Source organism: Bubalus bubalis, chromosome 12 (assembly GCF_019923935.1).
Source record: "Bubalus bubalis isolate 160015118507 breed Murrah chromosome 12, NDDB_SH_1, whole genome shotgun sequence".
Lineage (NCBI taxonomy): Eukaryota > Metazoa > Chordata > Mammalia > Artiodactyla > Bovidae > Bubalus > Bubalus bubalis.
The window spans coordinates 14,694,643-14,715,988 of NC_059168.1; the positions used below are offsets into that span (position 1 = coordinate 14,694,643).

At 42.2% G+C, this 21,346-nt stretch overlaps 1 protein-coding gene and 1 long non-coding RNA gene across 2 annotated transcripts in view; one reads left to right on the forward strand and one right to left on the reverse strand.

Annotated features, from left to right (window-relative positions):
• Positions 1-6,699, forward strand: part of LOC123328419 — a 34,967-nt gene extending 28,268 nt beyond the window's left edge. Inside the window, exon 3 of the long non-coding RNA XR_006543234.2 lies at positions 6,496-6,699. This is a non-coding gene — a long non-coding RNA (uncharacterized LOC123328419). The remainder of the gene's footprint in view (positions 1-6,495) is intronic.
• Positions 1-19,078, reverse strand: part of NLRC4 (NLR family CARD domain containing 4) — a 49,463-nt gene extending 30,385 nt beyond the window's left edge. The window contains exons 1-4 of the mRNA XM_006080583.4: positions 18,594-19,078; positions 5,670-5,796; positions 3,551-3,811; positions 669-2,642 (exon numbers count right to left, since the gene is read on the reverse strand). Coding sequence (XP_006080645.2) covers positions 669-2,642; positions 3,551-3,811; position 5,670 — 2,236 coding nt within the window. The 5' untranslated portion in view covers positions 5,671-5,796; positions 18,594-19,078. The remainder of the gene's footprint in view (positions 1-668; positions 2,643-3,550; positions 3,812-5,669; positions 5,797-18,593) is intronic.
• Positions 19,079-21,346: the final 2,268 nt, after the last annotated feature.

A 21,346-nucleotide genomic window follows, 5' to 3' on the forward strand; every position in this document is an offset into this window, starting at 1 on the left:
TTTTGAATTTGGTGAAAACTCCCCTTTACCCAGAAAGATTTACTGCATATATATTGCGTCTGTTGTCTCGAATTTCTTCATGTTAGACAAAACCTGTTCCCCAAATTTTTTTTCAAAATGAATGATACTTGAGGTGGAGGTGGGACTGGGTGTGTGCTGCAATGTCCTGTTAAGAGTCTAGTGACATGACTGGCCACTAGCTTCTGCAGGCGATCGATTAATGGGTGGTTTTCCTCCCAGACTTCAAAGAAGGACAGGTGCTACTTGGTAGGAAAGGAGTGAGTGTTGGGTTGAGACAGAGATGCTGACAAGATGGAGGGATCACAGAAAACAAGCTTAACCTACTATATACATACACATGCACACACACACCTACGTACACACACACACTCACACACCACCATACATGCTACCACATAGCTATGCAGTCAGACTCTAGGGCTTCAGTTCTGGGAATCCACCCTAGGGCCTCCCAACCTGACAGCCTTCCCCCAGCAAGGAACTCTCTCCCAAGCCCTCCCACTTCCCTTCTAAGTCCTGACTCCTGGTAGAAACTATTGGAAATTCAGGCAAATTCAAGAAATTTCAGGCAAAACAAATGATGGCTAATATTTCTGCAGTAAATAACCAGGTTGGATTATAGCTTAAACTGCTGGTGTTCACAGTACCTGGCAGCCGTTGAATCTGTAGGTCATAAACACCCAAGGTCTGCAGGTTTGTCACAGATGTGATATGCTGCTCGTCTTCTAGGGTGAGGGGACTGGCTTCCACTATGAGGGAATGAATGTTCTTACAGGTGCTGAGGACTGAACTGAGGCTTCCAGCCATTCCGACACATCTCTTAATGTGCAACCTGAGGCTTGTAGCTGAGCTGAATATTTTCTCCAGATATTTGATATCTTTCTTACTCAACTTGCAGAAATCCCGGAGCGTGACATCCAAGGTCTTAAACTCCTGCTTCCAGTTGAAGAACAAAGACACAGCCCTGCTGGGAATGTAGGTTCCTGAGAACTCTTGATCCTGGTTCCCGCCTGTGTCTCCCACAGCCCCCCCATAGAAGTCCAGTTTAACGAAGTCCAGAGCACTTGCACAGTTAGGCAAGTCTTCAAAGAAGTCAAATAAGTAGTCAGGGATATTCTCTGAGTTGATATATAAGCTTTTACCGCGAAAGAAATCTTCAAATTCTTTGCTCAGGCTAGATGTGGATATACTCTCATGGAATAAGTTGATTCCACACTCTGTAAAGGAATTGATGTTTATGGCTTTCAGAATTTCTTGCACAGTGGTGCTTTTCATATTTTGCATAGATTCCTGCCTCCAGAGAGGCCTCTTGGTGACGGAAAGTCCAAGAAGACTGCCATGTTGATACACTGATGACAAGTGTTTCAGAACAGTCCGGGTGGCTTCGGCAGATGAGCCGCACGTGTACAGGAGCAAGTTGCTGTACTTGGATGTAATGTCTGAAATGGAAGCCATTTTCTGCAGGTGACCATTCCCCTTGGTCACCTCCGCTGGTTCTCCAGACGTCAGTAAACTGCTGAGTCTGCGTCCTGCTGTGTACTCCTGGAATGACTGATGAAAGAATTTATACTTTGGCTTGAACCGTTGCGCTGTGTATTTACAGAGGAGTCCTGTTGTCAGCAGGACATCCTCGTTCACACTGGACAAGTCGTCTGGTTCGAAATCAAACCTGCGGGAGAACACACCCTCCAGAGCTAGGTCTCCACAGTGGTCCAAGCTCTGAGTGACTTCACTTGGAGCCAGCCCTTTGCGTTTGTGCCTGTTTTTATTTATTAGCAGATCGTAGAAGGCACAGAACAGCGTGGTTTGTGTGTGAGAGTGGAACTCACTTTTCCCCATCTGAAGTGCGCAAGTGATGACCACAAAGAGAGGGGTCTTCATTAGATTCCTCAGGCACCTGGATTTCTGAATTTGGAGCAACAGGCCTTCAGCGAACTCCTTTCTCAGCACTTCCCGGATGAGAGCCTGGGCACTGCTCTCAGTCATATCCCCCACCTCGGCAATCAGTGCCCCAAACTGCCGGATGTGCCTCAGGCTCTCTGTGGTGGTGGTGACGATAACCATATTCTTGAAGCGGTGGTTTTCCTTTATCAGGGCTTCAATTTCTGGGCAGTTCTGGGCCTTGAATTCATTATAGCCATCAAGGAGAAAAAGAACCCTCTGCCGTAACTTCAGCAGCCTGGCCATGAAAGTCTGCTTACTGATCACATCAGGTATATCCAGGAGTTGGTCAGACAGGGTTTCGATGAGTCCACCCTGGGCCCTGCTCAGACGAAGAAAGAAGACTAATTTGAACTTGGTGAGAGGCTGGCACTCTCCAGAGGCCCAGAGCATGGCAATTCGCTGCAGCAGAGTGGACTTCCCTTTGCCCGATTCCCCTTCGATGATGCAGGGGCTCTGAAGAGTGTCCAGCAGGCCACTCAGGGTCAGCTGCTCCAGGCGGTGGTGGTGTCGGTCCTTCTTCCATAGCACCGGTTCTGTGAAGGTGCTTTTCAAATTAAACATGATGTCAATATCTTCACCCAGGGGATAGAAGTTGAGAAAAGATGGGCTCTGATAGAAGTACTTTAATTCCTGAGCCAAATCATCTAAGTCTTCTTCTGACATCTGATGAAAAAGACCTGTTAGAGAAGAGGTGAGGTTAAAAAGGACCCAGTTCTGTGTCTCCTCAGAACTTAGCATTCAGGAGGAGGAAGGAAAGGTTGGTGCTGAGAATCTGACTTTAATTTCCTTCCCCAGTTCTGGATTGGCAGAAAGGGTTCCAGATATTTACTCCTGCTTTTCCCTGTTACCCTTTACCCTCATTCCCCTTCTGTTTCTTCATTTCCACCACCAAACTTTGTAGCAGCTGATTGGAAAGGAGAGGAGCCAGTGTTTGGGATAAGGAAAGTACATGAGACTAGTGGGGAAATGGCTTAGAGTGATGGTCTGGGGTGACACCCAGCAAATCAAGACTTAACCTTGATTAATATTTCATGAAAAGCAGAATCATGCTGCTTTAGTCAGTCAGGCTCTCTTTAGCATGGAGCTTGGATCAGAGTAGGTAGTCACGGGGCCACTTGTCCAAAGATGGTCCTCGTCAGATTGAGGAATGTTGAAAACTACTACGGCATTGACGCCTCTTTTTTAGGGGTGTGGGCACTTGGCATCATGGATCTTAGTTCCCTGACCAGGGATTGAACCTGTGCCCCCTGCAGTGGAAATGTGGAGTCTTAACCACTGAACTGCCAGGGGAGTCCCTGCTTTGACTACTTAAGTACCTTCATTATCCAGTTTGATTCTGAAGTCGGACTATGCTAAATCATTTATTCCCTGACCTTGGAGTTTCTTATTTGGCTTCACCATCAAGTAATCTAGTGGGAATGTTTTTCTTTTTCCTGAGAGTGTCTGAGCTTTTCCTGAATGTGACCAAAGCTCACAGCCCAGGAATATGAAAAGGGAGGAGAGCAGAGGCTCTGTCATGGGGATTCTGGATCTTCTTTGTGGCTTATTCTATTTCTAGAACATATAAAAGCAAACTGATACTTACTTAGTCCATGCAATTCCTGAAACAGAGGATAGTTGCACTTTTCAAGGGATTTAAGAAAGAGGTTACAGGCTTCTGAACCCTTCTTCAAAATCATGTGAATGACCCCTCTCGCAGCGTCCTGCTCAAACTTCTCGCCGCAAATGACATTTACTTCTTCATAATTCATAACATTCCATACAAATAGCTCATCCAAAATTTGCTTTATCACAGTCATTCCCATCCTTTGAATGAGAACTTGACTGTTCTCCTTTATGAAATTCACTGAGGGAGTGAGACAAAATACACATATTTATTCATTTATGCACAATATGTATACTAGCATCATGTTGCCAGAGCATTAGGGTCATTCGTCCCCCCACCACCACCTCCTTTGGACCTATCTTGAATTATGGGAATACTGAATACTTGAATTCCAGGCCTTCAAGCAGAGCTCTGTAAAGCCCTTCATTCCTAACATCAGAGTCCTTGGTGAACAAAATGTTTTATTCTCTGATGACAAAGTAAAGTGAGTAATCTTGTCCTTGCTGTACGAGAGTAAGGTCAGAGGGGCAAGATGTTGGGCTTTCAAACAAGGAGACTGGCATACCATCTGCCAGTTGCTACCATCTGTGTAACCTTGAAAAGTGAAAGTGTTAGTTGCTCAGTCAAGTCTGACTCTTTGTGACCTCATGGACTGTAGCCTGCCAGGCTCCTCTGTCCATGGAATTCTCCAGGCAAGAATACTGGAGTGGGTTGCCATTTCTTTTTCCAGGAAATCTTCCCAACCCAGGGATCAAACCCAGGTTTCCTGCATTGGCAGACAGATTCTTTACCATCTGAGCCAACAGGGAAGTCTTGGCAAGTTGCTAAGCCTCTCTGAGCCTGTTTCAGTGCTGTGCTGCTAACCATTGAAAACACTGCCTCTCTGAGGGTAAAGGCCCAAATTCATACATAACACATACCAATGTGCACATTATAAATATTTCCACTGTGGCCAATTTCAAGCTAACAATGGATGTCAGCTGGCTAGCATAAAGCATAAACATTCAGCAATCAGGTCTCATAAAACAGTAAGAACCAGCTCCAGTATACCATTGGTTCCTTATCTGTACAATGGAGTTGAGAAGTTACTTACGAAGTTGTAGTGAGAATTCATGTATAGTATTTCATAGAAAGTAATAGCTCAATAAATGTTAGCTACTATTGTTAGCTATTATTCTGTTGCCACCACTCAAAGGATTAGCACATTTTATCTGAGGTGAAATTTGGTGTTTTCTGTAGAGTATCACTGCAAAACTCTCATCTCTCATGGTGAGGTTCTGTGGAAAAGCTGTCTCATGTCTGACTTGCCAAGATCTAACTCTCCCAGGCAGTCCCTGCCAGCTCTGAGAAATGTCTCTCTGATGTCGTACTCTCAGACATTGTCTGCATTACTTTTCTCCTGGGCTAGGCCGCTGTTGCTTTTCAAATCTTTCTTGACAAATCCACATGGATATCTGCTCCCAAACACCCCAGGGCCTCTCTGATCTGAACTGCATCGTCAGGTGCTCAGACCTCCAGAGTCCCATCCAAGGTCCCCCTTGTCTCTGTCGCTGATCCCTACTGCTAACCTCAGCTGGAATGTCACCACATTTTCTGAGATGGTACACATGCTCTATATTTGTTCTGTCTAGTAATGGAGCCATTAGTCACATGTGGCTATTGAGCAGTTGAAGTGTGGCTTGTATGACTGTGTGACTGAATTTTAAATTTTATTTAATTTTTGTTTATTTAAATTCACATTTTAAATAAACACATATGGCTACTTGCTACTAACTACATTGGACAGCATACTCTAGACATGGTCATCAAGGTGGAAAGAGTTACATTTTGGTTGCCACTTAGATCTACACAATGTTAGAGCAGGTGATGGCAGGGAACCAATATTTTAAAACCATCACTCTTTGTGGCTTATCTGTGGTTCTGCCATTTATCACAGGCCACCATATTTATAACTGAATTCTCAAAATCACAGAATATATGATGGGAATTCCATATATAACTGATCGAAGGAAGGCATAAATCGATTTTTCTATTCAATACCACCCATATTTGAAAACACACTATGTAATCAGGCAGATTTGATTTTTTGTATACTTACTTTTTCTGAATAAAAACTTCCCAGCTTTCTGTATCTAAAAGACAATATTATTTCCAAATGGAGAAATCAAATAATGACTCCAATATTATCTTCTTCTTTCTGTAAAATGGCTCCTCATTCTGTAAAACTAATAAGACAGAAACTATCAGGAAGCAACCATTGTCACTTCCCTTTTTTTCCACACCAAGAAGAACACAGATTACATAATGTTTGACATCTGTTTTTTTTCATCTACTGAAGTTTTTGAGACCTTTCTGTACCAGTTAAGTATTAAACTGCTTCATTTTTTTTTAAAGATTTTTTGATGTGGACCATTTTTATAGTCTTTACTGAATTTGTTACAACACTATTTCTGTTCTATGTTTTGGTTCTTTGCCGAGGCATATGGGGTCTTAGCTCCCTGACCAGGGCTTGAACCCACACTCCCTGCACTGGAAGGCAAAATCTTAACCAGTGGATCACCAGGGGAGTCCCAAAACTGCCTCGTTTTAAAAATCAATCTCATTGACATATGCTTTACAAGCAATAAAATATAAGGAACTTTCACAAATGTACACACCAAAGTTAATTTTACCCCAGTCAAGATTTAGAAAATTCCCATCAGTGCAGAAAGTTCCCTTGTGCCTCTTTATAGTCCCCATCAAAGCAACCACTGGTCTGATTTCTTTAACTATAAATTACTTTTGCCCATTCTAGCACGTGTGTGTGTAGTGGGAATTCCTAATAATGTACTTTCACAGCCTTGAGAAATTTCACAGAAATAGCACCTGGAAAACGGCATATATTAAAAAACTGTGTTAATGATTATCTTTCATGTTTTTCTTAGAATAATCGCCTTGTTACAAACCCCAAGACCAGACCCAGAAGGGAGTATGACTGGGATTGTGAAAGCATGGACCTTGGAACACCGGGTCAGAGTCAGGCATGAACGCTGCCTGCTGCTGCTGCTGCTAAGTCGCTTCAGTCGTGTCCGACTCTGTGCGACCCCAGAGACGGCAGCCCACCAGGCTCCCCTATCCCTGGGATTCTCCAGGCAAGAACACTGGAGTGGGTTGCCATTTCCTTCTCCAATGCATGAAAGTGAAAAGTGAAAGTGAAGTCGCTCAGTCGTGTCCGACTCTCAGCGACCCCATGGACTGCAACCTACCAGGCTCCTCCGTCCATGGGATTTTCCAGGCAAGAGTACTGGAGTGGGGTGCCATTGCCTTCTCCGTGAACGCTGCCTACACACTTGCTAATTGTCCAAGACTAGCTGAGAAGGGGAAGGCCTGGGGTGGGAAAACAAGGAGATCCGGACTATGTCAGTGTAGTGTCTTGAGAAAGATAAGATCAAAGAAAGTCTTGTAGTCTGCAATTAGGAATAAAACCTGGACTCAGAGTGGACTCTGCACCTCACTCCAGTAGAGGCCACAGGTCCCTTGACCCATTGCACCGGATTGCGTGTTCTGTCTTCATTATCATCGCTTGCTACCGGACCATTAGGGCGACATGTGTGCTCAGTTGTGTCCAGCTCTTTGCGACCCTATGGACTGTAGCCCACCTATGTCCTCTGTCTGTAGAATTTTCCAGGCAAGAATACTAGAATGGGTGGCCATTTCCTCCTCCAGGGGATCTTCCCAACCCAAGGTTGGAACCCACATCTCCTGAGTCTCCTGCACTGAGCCACCTGGGAACCCCCTGCCTGTTCTGGAAGTTCATGTAAATGGACAAAGGTAGTGTTGCTCTTGGGTCTGGCTCCTTTCACTTACTATTGTGCTGTTAAATTTTGCCTTATTGTTTGCAGGTGTTGATAGTTCAGTCCTTTTTAAATGGCTGAGCGGTATTTTACTGTTGGAAAAGTTCCATTTACCTATTAGTTCTGTTGATAGACATTTGGTTTGTTTCCAGTTTTTGGCTGTCATGAATGAAGCTTCTATGAATATTCATGGACAAGTATCTTTATAAACATATGTTTCTATTTCCATAAAATATGGAAAATTAAAAATGTGATTAGTACAACGGTTTGCCTTTTATTCTTCTGCATCTTTTGAGGAGCAAAACATTTTTATTTTTATGAAGCCCAACTTACTAATTTTTTCTTCTTTGATTCATGTTTTCTGTGTCCTATCAACAAAATCATTCTCATCCTGAGCTACAAAGATTTTCACCTATTTTCTTCCAGAGGTTTTGTAAGTTTAGATTTTATCTGGGTCCCATTCGTTTATTTGTCTGCTTATTTTTGGCTGCATTGGGTCTTCGTTGGTGCTCCTAGGCTTTCCCTCGTTTTCACAGGTGGCAGCTGCGCTCTGGCTGTGACCCACGGGCTTCTTGGTGCAGTGGCTTCTCTTACTGCGGCACATGGGCTCCAGAGCTTGTGGGCTCAGTAGTTACGGCGCATGGGCTTCGTTGCTCCACAGCATGTGTGATTTTATTTCCTGGACCAGGGATTGAACCTCTGTCTCCTACACTGGCAGACAGACTCTTAACTGCTAGACCACCAGGGAAATCCCCATTGATCCATTGTGAGATAATTTTCTTGGTTATGATGTGGGATAAGGAGTTGAGTTTCACTTTTTTTCCATAGGGGTATACAATATTTCCATCATGACTGGTTGAGAAGAATATCTTTTACCCATTGAATTTGTGAATCTATTTCTGGACTCTATTCTGTTCCACTGATTTATGTCTGTCTTTATGCCAATATCACACTGTCTTGGTTACTGTATCCTTATAGTAAGTCTCGAAATCAGGTAGTATAAATTCTTCAATTTTTCTCTTTTTGAGAATTGTTTGCATTCCCATATTTATTTTATTTTGTTTTGTTTTACTTTTACCATCCAAGTTAGGGCAGTTTATTACATAGCAAAAGCAATCAGAACAGAGAAACAGGAAATGATGGTGAACATTAATAGTGATGCAGCTTCTAAATCACCTAAGGCCTAGAATCAAACCTCCTGTTTTCCAAGTTGTGGATGCTATGGGGTGTCACAGTTCAACCCTTCTGCCTACACTTAGCGTTCCCTCTCTTCAGAACCTGGTTTATTTCAGTTCTCTGCTGTTTCTTGTGTAACTTCTAGATCAAGAAAGTGTGAATAAGCTTTATATAAACACTTAAAATTTATTTCCTGGAACCTCACCGGACCAGACTTGTGAATCCTCCCTAGTCTGTGTAGTAGAAAACAAGTTATATAATTTCTATTTCTCAGGGCAGAAAGGGCTATGCAAGACACAGAACACTGGGACTGATGCCTGAAACCTTGGAATCATATTTTATTTATTTTTAAATATTATAATTTTATTGGAGTATAGTTCATTTTCAATGTTGTGTTAGTTTCAGGTCTACAGCTAAGTGATCCAGTTATACATATACACATATTCATTCTTTTTTAGATTCTTTTCTCATACAGGTTATCATAGAATATTGAGTAGAATCTCCTGTGCTATGTGGTAGGTCCTTGTTGGTTATCTATCTTACATACAGTAGTGCGTGAATGTTTGGAACTTCCCTGGTGGTTCAGACAGTAAAGAATCGGCCTGCAATGTGGGAGACCTGAGTTTGATCCCTGGGTTGGGAAGATCACTGGTGTGTATGTTCATCCCAAGTTCCTAATTTGTCCCTCCTGCTAACCCGACATTTCCCTTTTGGAACCATAAGTTTGTCATCATTACCTGTAAGTCTGTTTCTGTTTTGTAAATAAGTTAATTTGTATCTCTTTTTAAAAAATTAGATTCCACATATGGGTGGTATCTTATGATATTTGTCTTCTCTGTCTAACTTATTTCAATTACTCTGATAATCTCTAGATCCATTCATACTGCTTCAAATGACATCATTTCATTCTTTATGGCTGAATAATATTCCTAGGTTTAAGCAAACTAAATGTCCATCAACAGAGGAATGGATGGAGAAGTTGTAGTATATATACACAATGGAATATTACTCAGACATAAAAAAGAATGAAATTATGCTATTTGCTGCAACGTGGACAGATTTAGAGATTATCTTGTCCCAAGGAAAGGAAGGAAGCTACTGTCATAAGCTACAATACTGCTGAAATTTGAGGACATGATGTTAACTGAAATAAACTAGTCATAAAAAATGCAAACTGTATGTTTTAACTTACATGAAATGTCTAGAGTAGCCAAAACATTCATAGAAACAGGAAGTAGAATGGTGGTTGCCAGGAGATGTTGGGAGAATGGAAATGGGGCATTCTTGCTTAATGGAGACAATTTCAATTTTGCAATATGCAAAAGTTCTGGAGATTCTACCACAGTGTGAATATACATAACTGCTACTGAACTGTACACTTAAAACTAGTTAAGATAGGGCAGTTCCCTGGCGGTCCAGTGGTCAAGACTCTGCTTCCACTTCAGAGGCATTGGTTCCAGGAACTAAGACTCTACAGTCCATATGGCGTGGCCAAAAAATAAATAAAATAAAATCCAATGTCTATTTTTTAAAAATGGTTAAGATGGTAGATATCATGATACATGTATTTTGCCACATTAAATTTAAAAAAAGAAAATTGTCACTAAGTTTCCTTTTTGCCATTACTATCATTAATCCTGTCATATGACTATTATTAAAAATTAAATGATATAAAGGAGGGAGGTGTCTGAAATGATTTGTTTAAGTATCAAATATGTGACGAACACCCAGCTAAGATACAAATAGTCATGCACTTAGGGCCAAACTTTTCATCACTGGACAAATAAATGAGATTAAAATGGAGCTTCTTAGAGGACAAATGTATGGGACACCAGAGAACTGGGCCCAGTGCACCTGTGTGAGGTGCCAAGCATCTGCGGCTTTCAGAGACAAGAGAAGCAAGAAAAGCTGTCAAAGGATGAAAGAGTGTCCTTGAGGACAATTTTTCAAACTGCTGAACTCATTAGCAGGTCATGATAGCAACTGAGGGCAGGCAGACAGGTTGAAAACCACAATCACAGAAAACTAACTAATCTAATCACATGGACCACAGCCTTGTCTAACTCAATGAAACTATGAGCCATGCCATGCAGGGCCACCCAAGACGGATGGGTCATGGTGGAGAGTTCTGACAAAATGTGGTCCACTGGAGAAGGGAATGGCAAACCACTTCAGTATTCTTGCCTTGAGAACCCCATGAACAGTATGAAAAGGCAAAAAGACAGGACAGTGAAAGATGAACTCCCCAGGTTGGTAGGTGCCCAATATGCTACTGGAGATCAGTGGAGAAAAAACTCCAGAAAGAATGAAGGGATGGAGCCAAAGCAAAAACAACACCCAGTTGTGGATGTGACTGGTGATGTAAAGAGCAGTATTACATAGGAACCTGGAATGTTAGGTCCATGAATCAAGGCAAATTGGAAGTGTTCAAACAGGAGATGGCAAGCGTGAACATTGACATTTTAGGAATCAGTGAACTTAAATGGATGGGAATGGGTGAATTTAACTCAGATGATCATTATATTTACTACTGTGGGCAGGAATCCCTTAGAAGAAACGGAGTAGCCATCATGGTCAACAAAAGAGTCCGAAATGCAGTACTTGGATGCAATCTCAAAAACAACAGAATGATCTCTGTTCATTCCCAAGGCAAACCATTCAATGTCACGGTAATCCAAGTCAATGCCCCGATTGGTAATGCTGAAGAAGCTGAAGTTGAATGGTTCTATGAAGACCTACAAGACCTTCTAGAACTGACACCCAAAAAAGGTGTCCTTTTCATTATAGGGGACTGGAATGCAAAAGTAGGAAGTCAAGAAACACCTGGAGTAACAGGCAAATTTGGCCTTGGAGTATGGAATGAAGCAGGGCAAAGGCTAATAGAATGCTGCCAAGAGAATGCACTGATCAGAGCAAACACCCTCTTCCAACAACACAAGAGAAGACTCTATACATGGACATTACCAGATGGTCAACACTGAAATCAGATTGATTATATTCTTTGCAGCCAAAGATGGAGAAGCTCTATACAGTTAACAAAAACAATACCAGGAGCTGACTGTGCCTCTGATCATGAACTCCTTATTGCCAAATTCAGATTTAAATTGAAGAAAGTAGGGAAAACCACTAGACGATTCAGATATTACCTCAATCAAATCCCTTATGATTATACGGTGGAAGTGAGAAATAGATTTAAGGGACTACATCTGATAGACTGCCTGATGAACTATGGACGGAGGTTCGTGACATTGTACAGGAGATAGGGATCAACCCATACCCAACAAAAAGAAATATAAAAAGGCAAAATGGCTGTCTGAGGAGGCCTTACAAATAGCTGTGAAAAGAGAGAAGCAAAAAGCAAAGGAAAAAATGAAAGATATACCTATTTGAATGGAGAGTTCCAAAGAATAGCAAGGAGAGAAAAGAAAGCCTTCCTCAGTGATCAATGCAAAGAAATAGAGGAAAACAACAGAAAGGGAAAGACTAGAGATCTCTTCAAGAAAACTAGAGATACCAAGGGAACATTTTATGCAAAGATGGGCTCAATAAAGGACAGAAATGGTATGGACCTAACAGAAGCAGAAAATATTAAGAAGTGGTGGCAAGAATACACAGAAGAACTATACAAAAAAGATCTTCATGACCCAGATAATCACGATGGTGGGATCACTCATTTAGAGCCAGACATCCTGGAATGTGCAGTCAAGTGGGCCTTAGGAAGCATTGCTATGAACAAAGCTAGTGGAGGTGATGGAGTTCCAGTTGAGCTATTTCAAATCCTGAAAGATGATGCTGTGAAAGTGCTGCACTCAATATGCCAGCACATTTGGAAAACTCAGCAGTGGCCACTGGACTGGAAAAGATCAGTTTTCATTTCAATCCCAAAGAAAGGCAATGCTAAAGAATGCTCAAACTACCGCACAATTGCACTCATCTCACATGCTAGCAAAGAAATTCTCAAAATTCTCTAAGCAGACTTCAGCAATATGTGAACCATGAACTTCCAGATGTTAAAGCTGATTTTAGAAAAGGCAGAGGAACCAGAGATCAAACTGCAAACATCCACTGGATCATCAAAAAAGCAAGAGAGTTCCAGAAAAACATCTATTTCTGCTTTATTGACTATGCCAAAGCCTTTGACTGTATGGGTCACAACAAACTGTGGAAAATTCTTAAAGAGATGGGAATACCAGACCACCTGACCTGCCTCTTGAGAAACCTATATGCAGGTCAGGAAGCCACAGTTAGAACTGGACATGGAACAACAGGCTGGTCCCAAATAGGAAAAGGAGTACGTCAAGGCTGTATATTGTCACCCTGCTTATTTAACTTGTATGCAGAGTACATCATGAGAAATGCTGGTCTGGAAGAAACATAAGCTGGAATCAAGATTGCCGGGAGAAATATCAATAACCTCAGATATGCAGATGACACCACCCTTATGGCAGAAAGCGAAGAGGAACTAAAAAGCCTCTTGATGAAAGTGAAAGAGGAGAGTGAAAAAGTTGGCTTAAAACTCAACATTCAGAAAACTAAGATCATGGCATCTGGTCCCATCACTTCATGGCAAATAGATGGGGAAACAGTGGATACAGTAGGAGACTATATTCTTGGGCTCCAACATCACTACAGATGGTGACTGCAGCCATGAAATTAAAAGATGCTTGCTCCTTGCAAAGTTATGACCAACCTAGACAGCATATTAAAAAGCAGAGCCATTACTTTGCCAACAAATGTCCGTCTAGTCAAGGCTATGGTTTTTCCAGTAGTCATGTATGGATGTGAGAATTGGACTATAAAGAAAGCTGAGCACCGAAGAATTGCTGCTTTTGAACTCTGGTATTGGAGAAGACTTGAGAGACACTTGGACTGCAAGGAGATCCAACTAGTCCATCCTAAAGGAAATCAGTCCTGAATATTCATTGGAAGGACTGATGTTGAAGCTGAAACTCCAACACTTTGGCCACCTAATGTGAAGAGCTGACTCATTTGAAAAGACCCTGATGCTGGGAAAGATTGAAGGTGGGAGGAGAAGGGGAAGACAGAAGATGAGATGTTTGGATGGCATCACCAACTCAATGGACATGGGTTTGGATGGACTCCGGGAGTTGTTGATGAACAGGGAGGCCTGGCGTGCTGTGGTTCATGGGGTCGCAAAGAGTTGGACACTACTGAATGACTGTACTGAACTGATATTTTCTGAAGTGTATTACTATTAATATAATTTAAAAAGTGAAATAAAATTTAAACTATCAGAATTCTGTAACTATTCTATATTTTTTTCATGCAAGTTTTGTTTCAGTTATTTATATATCCTGGCACTGGGTAGTGATGTCTTACTTATTGTGAATTGAAGTCAATAAAAATTTGAATGTCAGTAGGGCTTCCATCGGAGAAGACAATGGCACCCCACTCCAGTACTCTTGCCTGGAAAATCCCATGGACAGAGGAGCCTGGTAGGCTGCAGTCCATGGGGTCGCAAAGAGTCGGACACGACTGAGCGACTTCACTTTTACTTTTCACTTTCATGCATTGGAGAAGGAAATGGCAACCCACTCCAGTGTTCTTGCCTGGAGAATCCCAGGGACGGGGGAGCCTGGTGGGCTGCCATCTATGGGGTCGCACAAAGTCAGACATGACTGAAGTGACTTAGCAGCAGCAGCAGAAGGTCTTCCATGGAGGGATATTTAATTCTGCCTGGAGAGGGTAAGTTTTGAATGTTCTTAAATGAAACCAAAGTTACCAGGCTATAAAGGGGAAAGGCAATTTGATCTCTGGTTCCTCTTCCTTTTCTAAAACCAGCTTGAACATCTGGAAGTTCACGGTTCACATATTGCTGAAGCCTGGCTTGGAGATTTTTTGAGCATTACTTTACTAGCGTGTGAGATGAGTGCAATTGTGTGGTAGTTTGAGCATTCTTTGGCATTGCCTTTCTTTGGAGTTGGAATGAAAACTGACCTTTTCCAGTCCTGTGGCCACTGCTGAGTTTTCCAAATGTGCTGGCATATTGAGTGCAGCACTTTCACAGCATCATCTTTCAGGATTTGGAATAGCTCAACTGGAATTCTATCACCTCCACTAGCTTTGTTCGTAGTGATGCTTTCTAAGGCCCACTTGACTTCACATTCCAGGATGTCTGGCTCTAGGTCAGTAATCACACCATCGTGATTATCTGGGTCGTGAAGCTCTTTTTTGTACAGTTCTTCTGTGTATTCTTGCCACCACTTCTTAATATCTTCTGCTTCTTTTAGGTCCATACCATTTCTGTCCTTTATCGAGCTCATCTTTGCATGAAATGTTCCTTTGGTATCTCTGATTTTCTTGAAGAGATCTCTAGTCTTTCCCATTCTGTTGTTTTCCTCTATTTCTTTGCATTGATCACTGAAGAAGGCTTTCTTATCTCTCCTTGCTATTCTTTGGAACTCTGCATTCAGATGTTTATATCTTTCCTTTTCTCCTTTGCTTTTCACTTCTCTTCTTTTCACAGCTATGCCAACATCCGCTGGATCGTGGAAAAAGCAAAAGAGTTCCAGAAAAACATCTATTTCTGCTTTATTTGGCATATGACTATGCCAAAGCCTTTGACTGTGTGGATCACAATAAACTGTGGAAAATTCTGAAAGAGATGGGAGGCAGATCAGACCACCTGATCTGCCTCTTGAGAAATTTGTATGCAGGTCAGGAAGCAACAGTTAGAACTGGACATGGAACAACAGACTGGTTCCAAATAGGAAAAGGAGTTCGTCAAGGCTGTATATTGTCACCCTGTTTATTTAATTTATATGCAGAGTACATCATGAGAAACGCTGGACTGGAAGAAGCACAAGCTGGAATCAAGATTGCCGGGAGAAATATCATAACCTCAGATATGCAGATGACACCACCCTTATGGCAGAAAGTGAAGAGGAACTAAAAAGCCTCTTGATGAAAGTGAAAGTGGAGAGTGAAAAAGTTGGCTTAAAGCTCAACATTCAGAAAACGAAGATCATGGCATCCGGTCCAATCACTTCATGGGAAATAGATGGGGAGACAGTGGAAACAGTGTCAGACTTTATTTTTTTGGGCTCCAAAATCACTGCAGACAGTGACTGCAGCCATGAAATTAAAAGACGCTTACTCCTTGGAAGGAAAGTTATGACCAACCTAGATAGCATATTCAAAAGCAGAGACAGTACTTTGCCAACAAAGGTTCGTCTAGTCAAGTCTATGGTTTTTCCTATGGTCATGTATGGATGTGAGAGTTGGACTGTGAAGAAGGCTGAGCGCCGAAGAATTGATGCTTTTGAACTGTGGTGTTGGAGAAGACTCTTGAGAGTCCCTTGGACTGCAAGGAGATCCAACCAGTCCATTCTGAAGGAGATCAGCCCTGGGATTTCTTTGGAAGGAATGATGCTAAAGCTGAAACTCCAGTAACTTTGGCCACCTCATGCGAAGAGTTGACTCATTGGAAAAGGCTCTGATGCTGGGAGGTATTGGGGACAAGAGGAGAAGGGGACGACAGAGGATGAGATGGCTGGATGGCATCACTGACTCGATTGTGAGTCTCAGTTAACTCCGGGAGTTGGTGATGGACAAGGAGGCCTGGCATGCTGCGATTCATGGGGTCACAAAGAGTCGGACACGACTGAGCAACTTATCTGAACTGAAAGGGGAAGGGTATTTCTAAGCAGAAGAAATTGCACAGGGTAAGAGCTATGGGGGAAAGAGCCTGAAAACAAGAATTGGGACAACTCCTGAGTGTGATCAAGGGCCTATTTTGTATTTTGATGCCTGGATTGAGGTAAATTCCAGCTCTAGCACTGACAGGCTGGGAATCCTCAATCAAGGGATAGTGACTGGTGCACAGAAAGGATAACAGCTGCCATAGTTTCTTCCTTGGCTTCCTGCAGGGCCCTTGGTGGATCAGACTCCCATTGAATGGGTCAAAGTTTAAGTGAGAACAGAAAAAAGAGGAAGAAGATACAGGAAGGAGCCAAGAAGTTCTTTATATTCACGTATAAACAGAATAAACTAGACCCAAAGTTAGCCATCCAGTCACCTTGTCTGCAAAAGTGATTAAAACTTTACGTGGATCATCAGGCAGAAATCTCAGCTGAATTTAAAGATTTTAAAAATTGATATTCAATTTGGATACTGGAGAGTCTTCCTACCCACAGAGAAGTCTGTGACTAGATTAGAAAACCTAGTCAGACTATTGACCTGTTACTTATTTCTCTCAAGAATAAATGCTGCCTGTAGTCCAAAGCTCAGGTCATCCACTCTGTTACCCACTGGCATAAAGAATAAGACTGTGACCATCTGGCTCCCTTGGACCCTGACTATGGCTCTGAACACCCCCAGCCCTCACCCTGAAGCAAAATGTCCAGAGAATAATTGAATTACATAGAAGAAGTCCTTTTCCTATATTTGTGCTTTGGAAAATAATATTTAGACTAATTCTAAAAACACGTATTTTCTTCAAAATGGTTACATGAGTTCCTTAGAGAACTGAATTTCCTCAGGAATCATAAAACTCATGTCTATGGAGCATTCTACAGCTTATGGATAAAATTAGAAAGAAGCTGTTAGGACTTCCCTGGTGGTAGAGTGAATTGAAATCTGCCTGCTAATACAGGAGACATGGGTTCGATCCCTGATCCAGGAACATTCCACATGCCGTAGAGCAACTAAGCCACAACTATTGAGCCTGTGCTCCAGAGCCCAGGAGCCACAACTACGGAGCCCATGTGCTTCAGCTACTGAAGCCTGAGAGCCGTAGAGCCTGTGCTCTACAACAAGAGAAGCCATAGCAATGAGAAGCCCACGTACCGCAACTGGAGAGTAGCCCCCACTCACCACAAATAGAGAAAAGCCCACGCAGCAACGAAGACTCAGCACAGTCATAAACAAATAAATAAAATTAAACAGAAAAGCAGTTGGGACAGAGATGACCAGTGGGTATTATCTGTCTCCCTTTCGAGCAAAAAGGCTGTAGTCTAGAATGTACTTAGATCTCCAATAGACTCCAGCAATCTCACAGATTACTGTTGCTGTTAAAGTTATGGGCTTAATTGTGTTCACCCCACCCCCCTGAAATCCATATGTTGAAGCTCTAATCTTCCTGGTGTCCTTATAAGAAGAGTAGATTTGGACACACAAAGAGAGACCTGAGAGATGCATGCCCCAAGGAGAGATCATGGGAGGACACAGGGAGAAGGAAGCCATCTGCAAGTTAAGAGAGCAGCCTTAGAAGCCAGATCTGCCAACATTCTGTCTACCTTGGACTTCCAACCTCCAGGATTGTGAGAAAATAATTTTCTGTTGTTTAAGTCACCCAGTCTGTGGTATTTGGTTATGGCAGCCAGAGCAGGCTAACACAATTAGTATTATAGAAGGTCGCTGAACTGTTAAGAGAACAGTGGCAGGAAGTGGGGTCCTATCCCATCTTTAGACAATTCTTTAGACAATCATTGCATAATCTGCAGCAAGTCACTTGACGTCTGACAACATTTTCCACCTCTCTCCTCCAGGGTCGTAAGGATTAACTGAGATAAAGTCTGTAAAGACCCTATCAATAACAGGGGTCCTCTAAGCATCCTTCACTTCTCTGTCTAGATAGCAGCCTTCTCCTAATTCAGGGGAGTGGATGGACTGAGCAGTGCCCCCACGGCTTTTCAGCTCTGAACTTTTACAACTGTAAGTCTCATGAATGAGAGTAAATTTCATGTCTATAAAGCCCCAAAGTATTTTTAAAGTCCTTCCCCTCACTTTGTCTCACAGTAAACACAGAGGCACCCCTCTGACTTAACGTTAGTTTAAACCTCAGTTTTGAAAAACTGGATGAAACCCCAGCAGACCAGACTCCTGACTCCTAAAGTCTCCCGGCTTGCAAATCCAACCAGTCATGCAACACTGCACTCTTTAGAGTTAAGGCTTCATACCCACCTGAAGCAAACTTTAAATGAATGTAAATCCAAATGTCAATATTTGGTTCCAAAACCCACTGAATACCCCATTCTCTGTCCCCACAGTACCTGGCTGAGCAATCCGGTTGCCCTCTTCTTGATCGATCAAAAGACACTTTTAAAATAAAAGTTTCTCATCGTGCGGCTAAAAATGAAAATAAAATTTGTTTTCTTTTGCTTTCTGTTTCATTACAAAATCCAGTATTCTTGTAGGTCTGAAGTCTCTCCACTCCCGGCAGGGGATTGCAAGAGAAGGGCAAACACTGACAAGTTCCTCTTTTTCTTCAAAGCATAGTAATAATGGTTTGGACACAGTATGAACTTCCAGTTCAAAAAGAGAAGATGAGTGTAAGTACAAGGGAAATGAGCTTAAAAGATGCAAATCTGGAAATTCACATCAGGAAAGGAATTACTCATTTTTTCCCTGTTTATTCACAAAATGTGAGTCCTGTTGCTGTTAGTTTATTATTCTATAACTTAAAATGAAAATAACGTGTTTTGAACATTTAATGTATATTAATTTTATTGTTAACCAAGACAGAAAGCAAGAAAAATGAAATGAGCTGATTTAGTTAGTTAACGTTTATTGCTACCACAGCCAAAGTCATACTTATCATCTATACCTTGGGTCCCAGAGTGCGTGTGTGCTAAGTCGCTTCAGTTGTGTCCAACTCTGAGTCTGAGTGACCCAATGAACTGCAGCCTGCCAGGCTCCTCTATCCATAGGATTCTCCAGGCAAGAATACTGGAGTAGGTTGCTATGCCCCTCTCCAGGGGATCTTCCTGACCCAGGGATCGAACCCATGTCTCTTATGTCTCCTGCATTGGCAGGTGGCTTCTTTACCACCAGCGCCACCTGAGAAGCCCTCGGATTCCAGGAGACTTTAGCAAATGCACACTTTCTGTCACCAGAGTCCTGAGCAAGATTAACACGGAGCAAATGGACCACCACTGTTGATCCATCCCATGATGGTATTTAGGGCATCCTCCTGACTTTGAAGAGTCACTGGCTCCCACTTGTACATACACATTAAGAGCTTGTAAGCACGAGCTCCGGGAAGCAGGTTTCAGGAATGGAGACATTTCCCCCAGCAGTTGTCTTTAGAATGCCGTTATTGCATACTGTTTCCCCTACCTTGCCACAATCAGGAACTTTTTATGTTACAAAACTTATTTCAGAAAGAGCTTTCTGACATTAACTTATCTGATATAGAGGGACATTGAAGTTTTACCCTAAATAAATTCAACATTCTTGGTTTTCTATGGGATTAACAACAGTGTTTCCCAATTTATGACAAGGGTTTCTCTGAAGTGAGACCAGGAGCTGCACTATCAGCCTGGATTTTTGAACTTTTAATGAAATCCATGTGCAAATGTATGTTCACAGAGAAAAACTATAAAGATAGGCACCAACAATATAAACAGTACTTATCTCTTGGGGATAATTTTAAATTTTCTTCTTTTGTTTATCCATATATTCTGATTTTCTTTAACAAACACCTATTACTTTGATAATAACAAAGGATGTAAAACAGGATGGAAGGAGGGAATGTGGAAATGTGATTGTAGTGGGCCATCCAAATATTAATGTATCAAGTCTTAATCCCTGGAATCGGTAAATGTTGTATCTTTGTAGATATGGTTAAGGCTCTTGAGATGGGAGCATAACCCTGGATCTGGGTAGGCACTAAATGCAATTAAAAAAAGTGTCCACATAAAAGAGAGGCAGAAGGAGATTCAAAACAGAAAAGGAAAGGACAATGTGACCATGGAGACAGCGATTGGACCGGCTGTGAGTCAAGGAATGCTGGCAGCCACCTGAAGCTAGAGGAGGCAAAAAATGGATTTTCTTCTAGAGCCTCTGGAGGGAGTGTGGTCCTGCTGACAACTTGGTATCAGCCCAGTGATGCCGATTTGGGACATCTGGCCTCCAGAGTGTGAGAGAATAAATTTCTGTTGCTTTGAGCCACCTAGTGTGTGTTATTTTGTTACAGCAGCTACAGGAGACTAATGCTGTAGTGTATCATGGTAAAATGACAAAATGATATCCCCCTTCATTCAAGCACATCCTCCATATGGCCTCATCACTTTGCTTTGCAAACAGATTTGCAGTCAGGTGTTTTCAATACATTTAGAATGGATGCTCTGCTGTGCTCACTCAGCTGTGTTCAACTCTTTGTGACCCCGTGGACTGTAGCCTGCCAGCCTCCTCTGTCCATGGAATTTTCCAGGCAAGAATACTAGAGTGGGTTGCCATTTCCTATTCCAGGGGATCTTCCCAGCCCAGAGATCAAACCCGCATCTCTTGCATCTCCTACACTGGCAGATAAATTCTTTGCTGTTGTGCCACCTGGGAAGCTCAGCTTTAGAATGGATAATGTACTAGAAATTTTGACATCCTGAAGAAGTTCCAAGAGCTATGTCCCTCGCCCTTTTACTTTTCTTCCCAATCTCTTCCCAACCTTTACTCTTCCGGGGAGTGTGGCAAAATGGAAATGCCCAGGGATCTGGAGCTAAGACCTAAATTCAAGTGTGGGTTTCATCTTGCCTCTTAGCAGGAAAATGGTGGTTAGCCAGCTTGCTCCAGGACTTTTTGAACATCATCTAAGCTGCTGTATCTGAAAATACCACCTGCGTGCTATTCTGTGACTTTAAACATTTATAGATATTCATGGCTTTTACTCTCAATATGATGGAAAAGGAGAGGAAAAGTCACAATACTTTTCTCCCTGGGGGCCTGCAACTCATAATTCTAATTGTTCTAGAATTTTGCTAGTCTTCTGGCCCAGAAAATCAGTGGCAGGGGAAGTTACTGGGCTAAT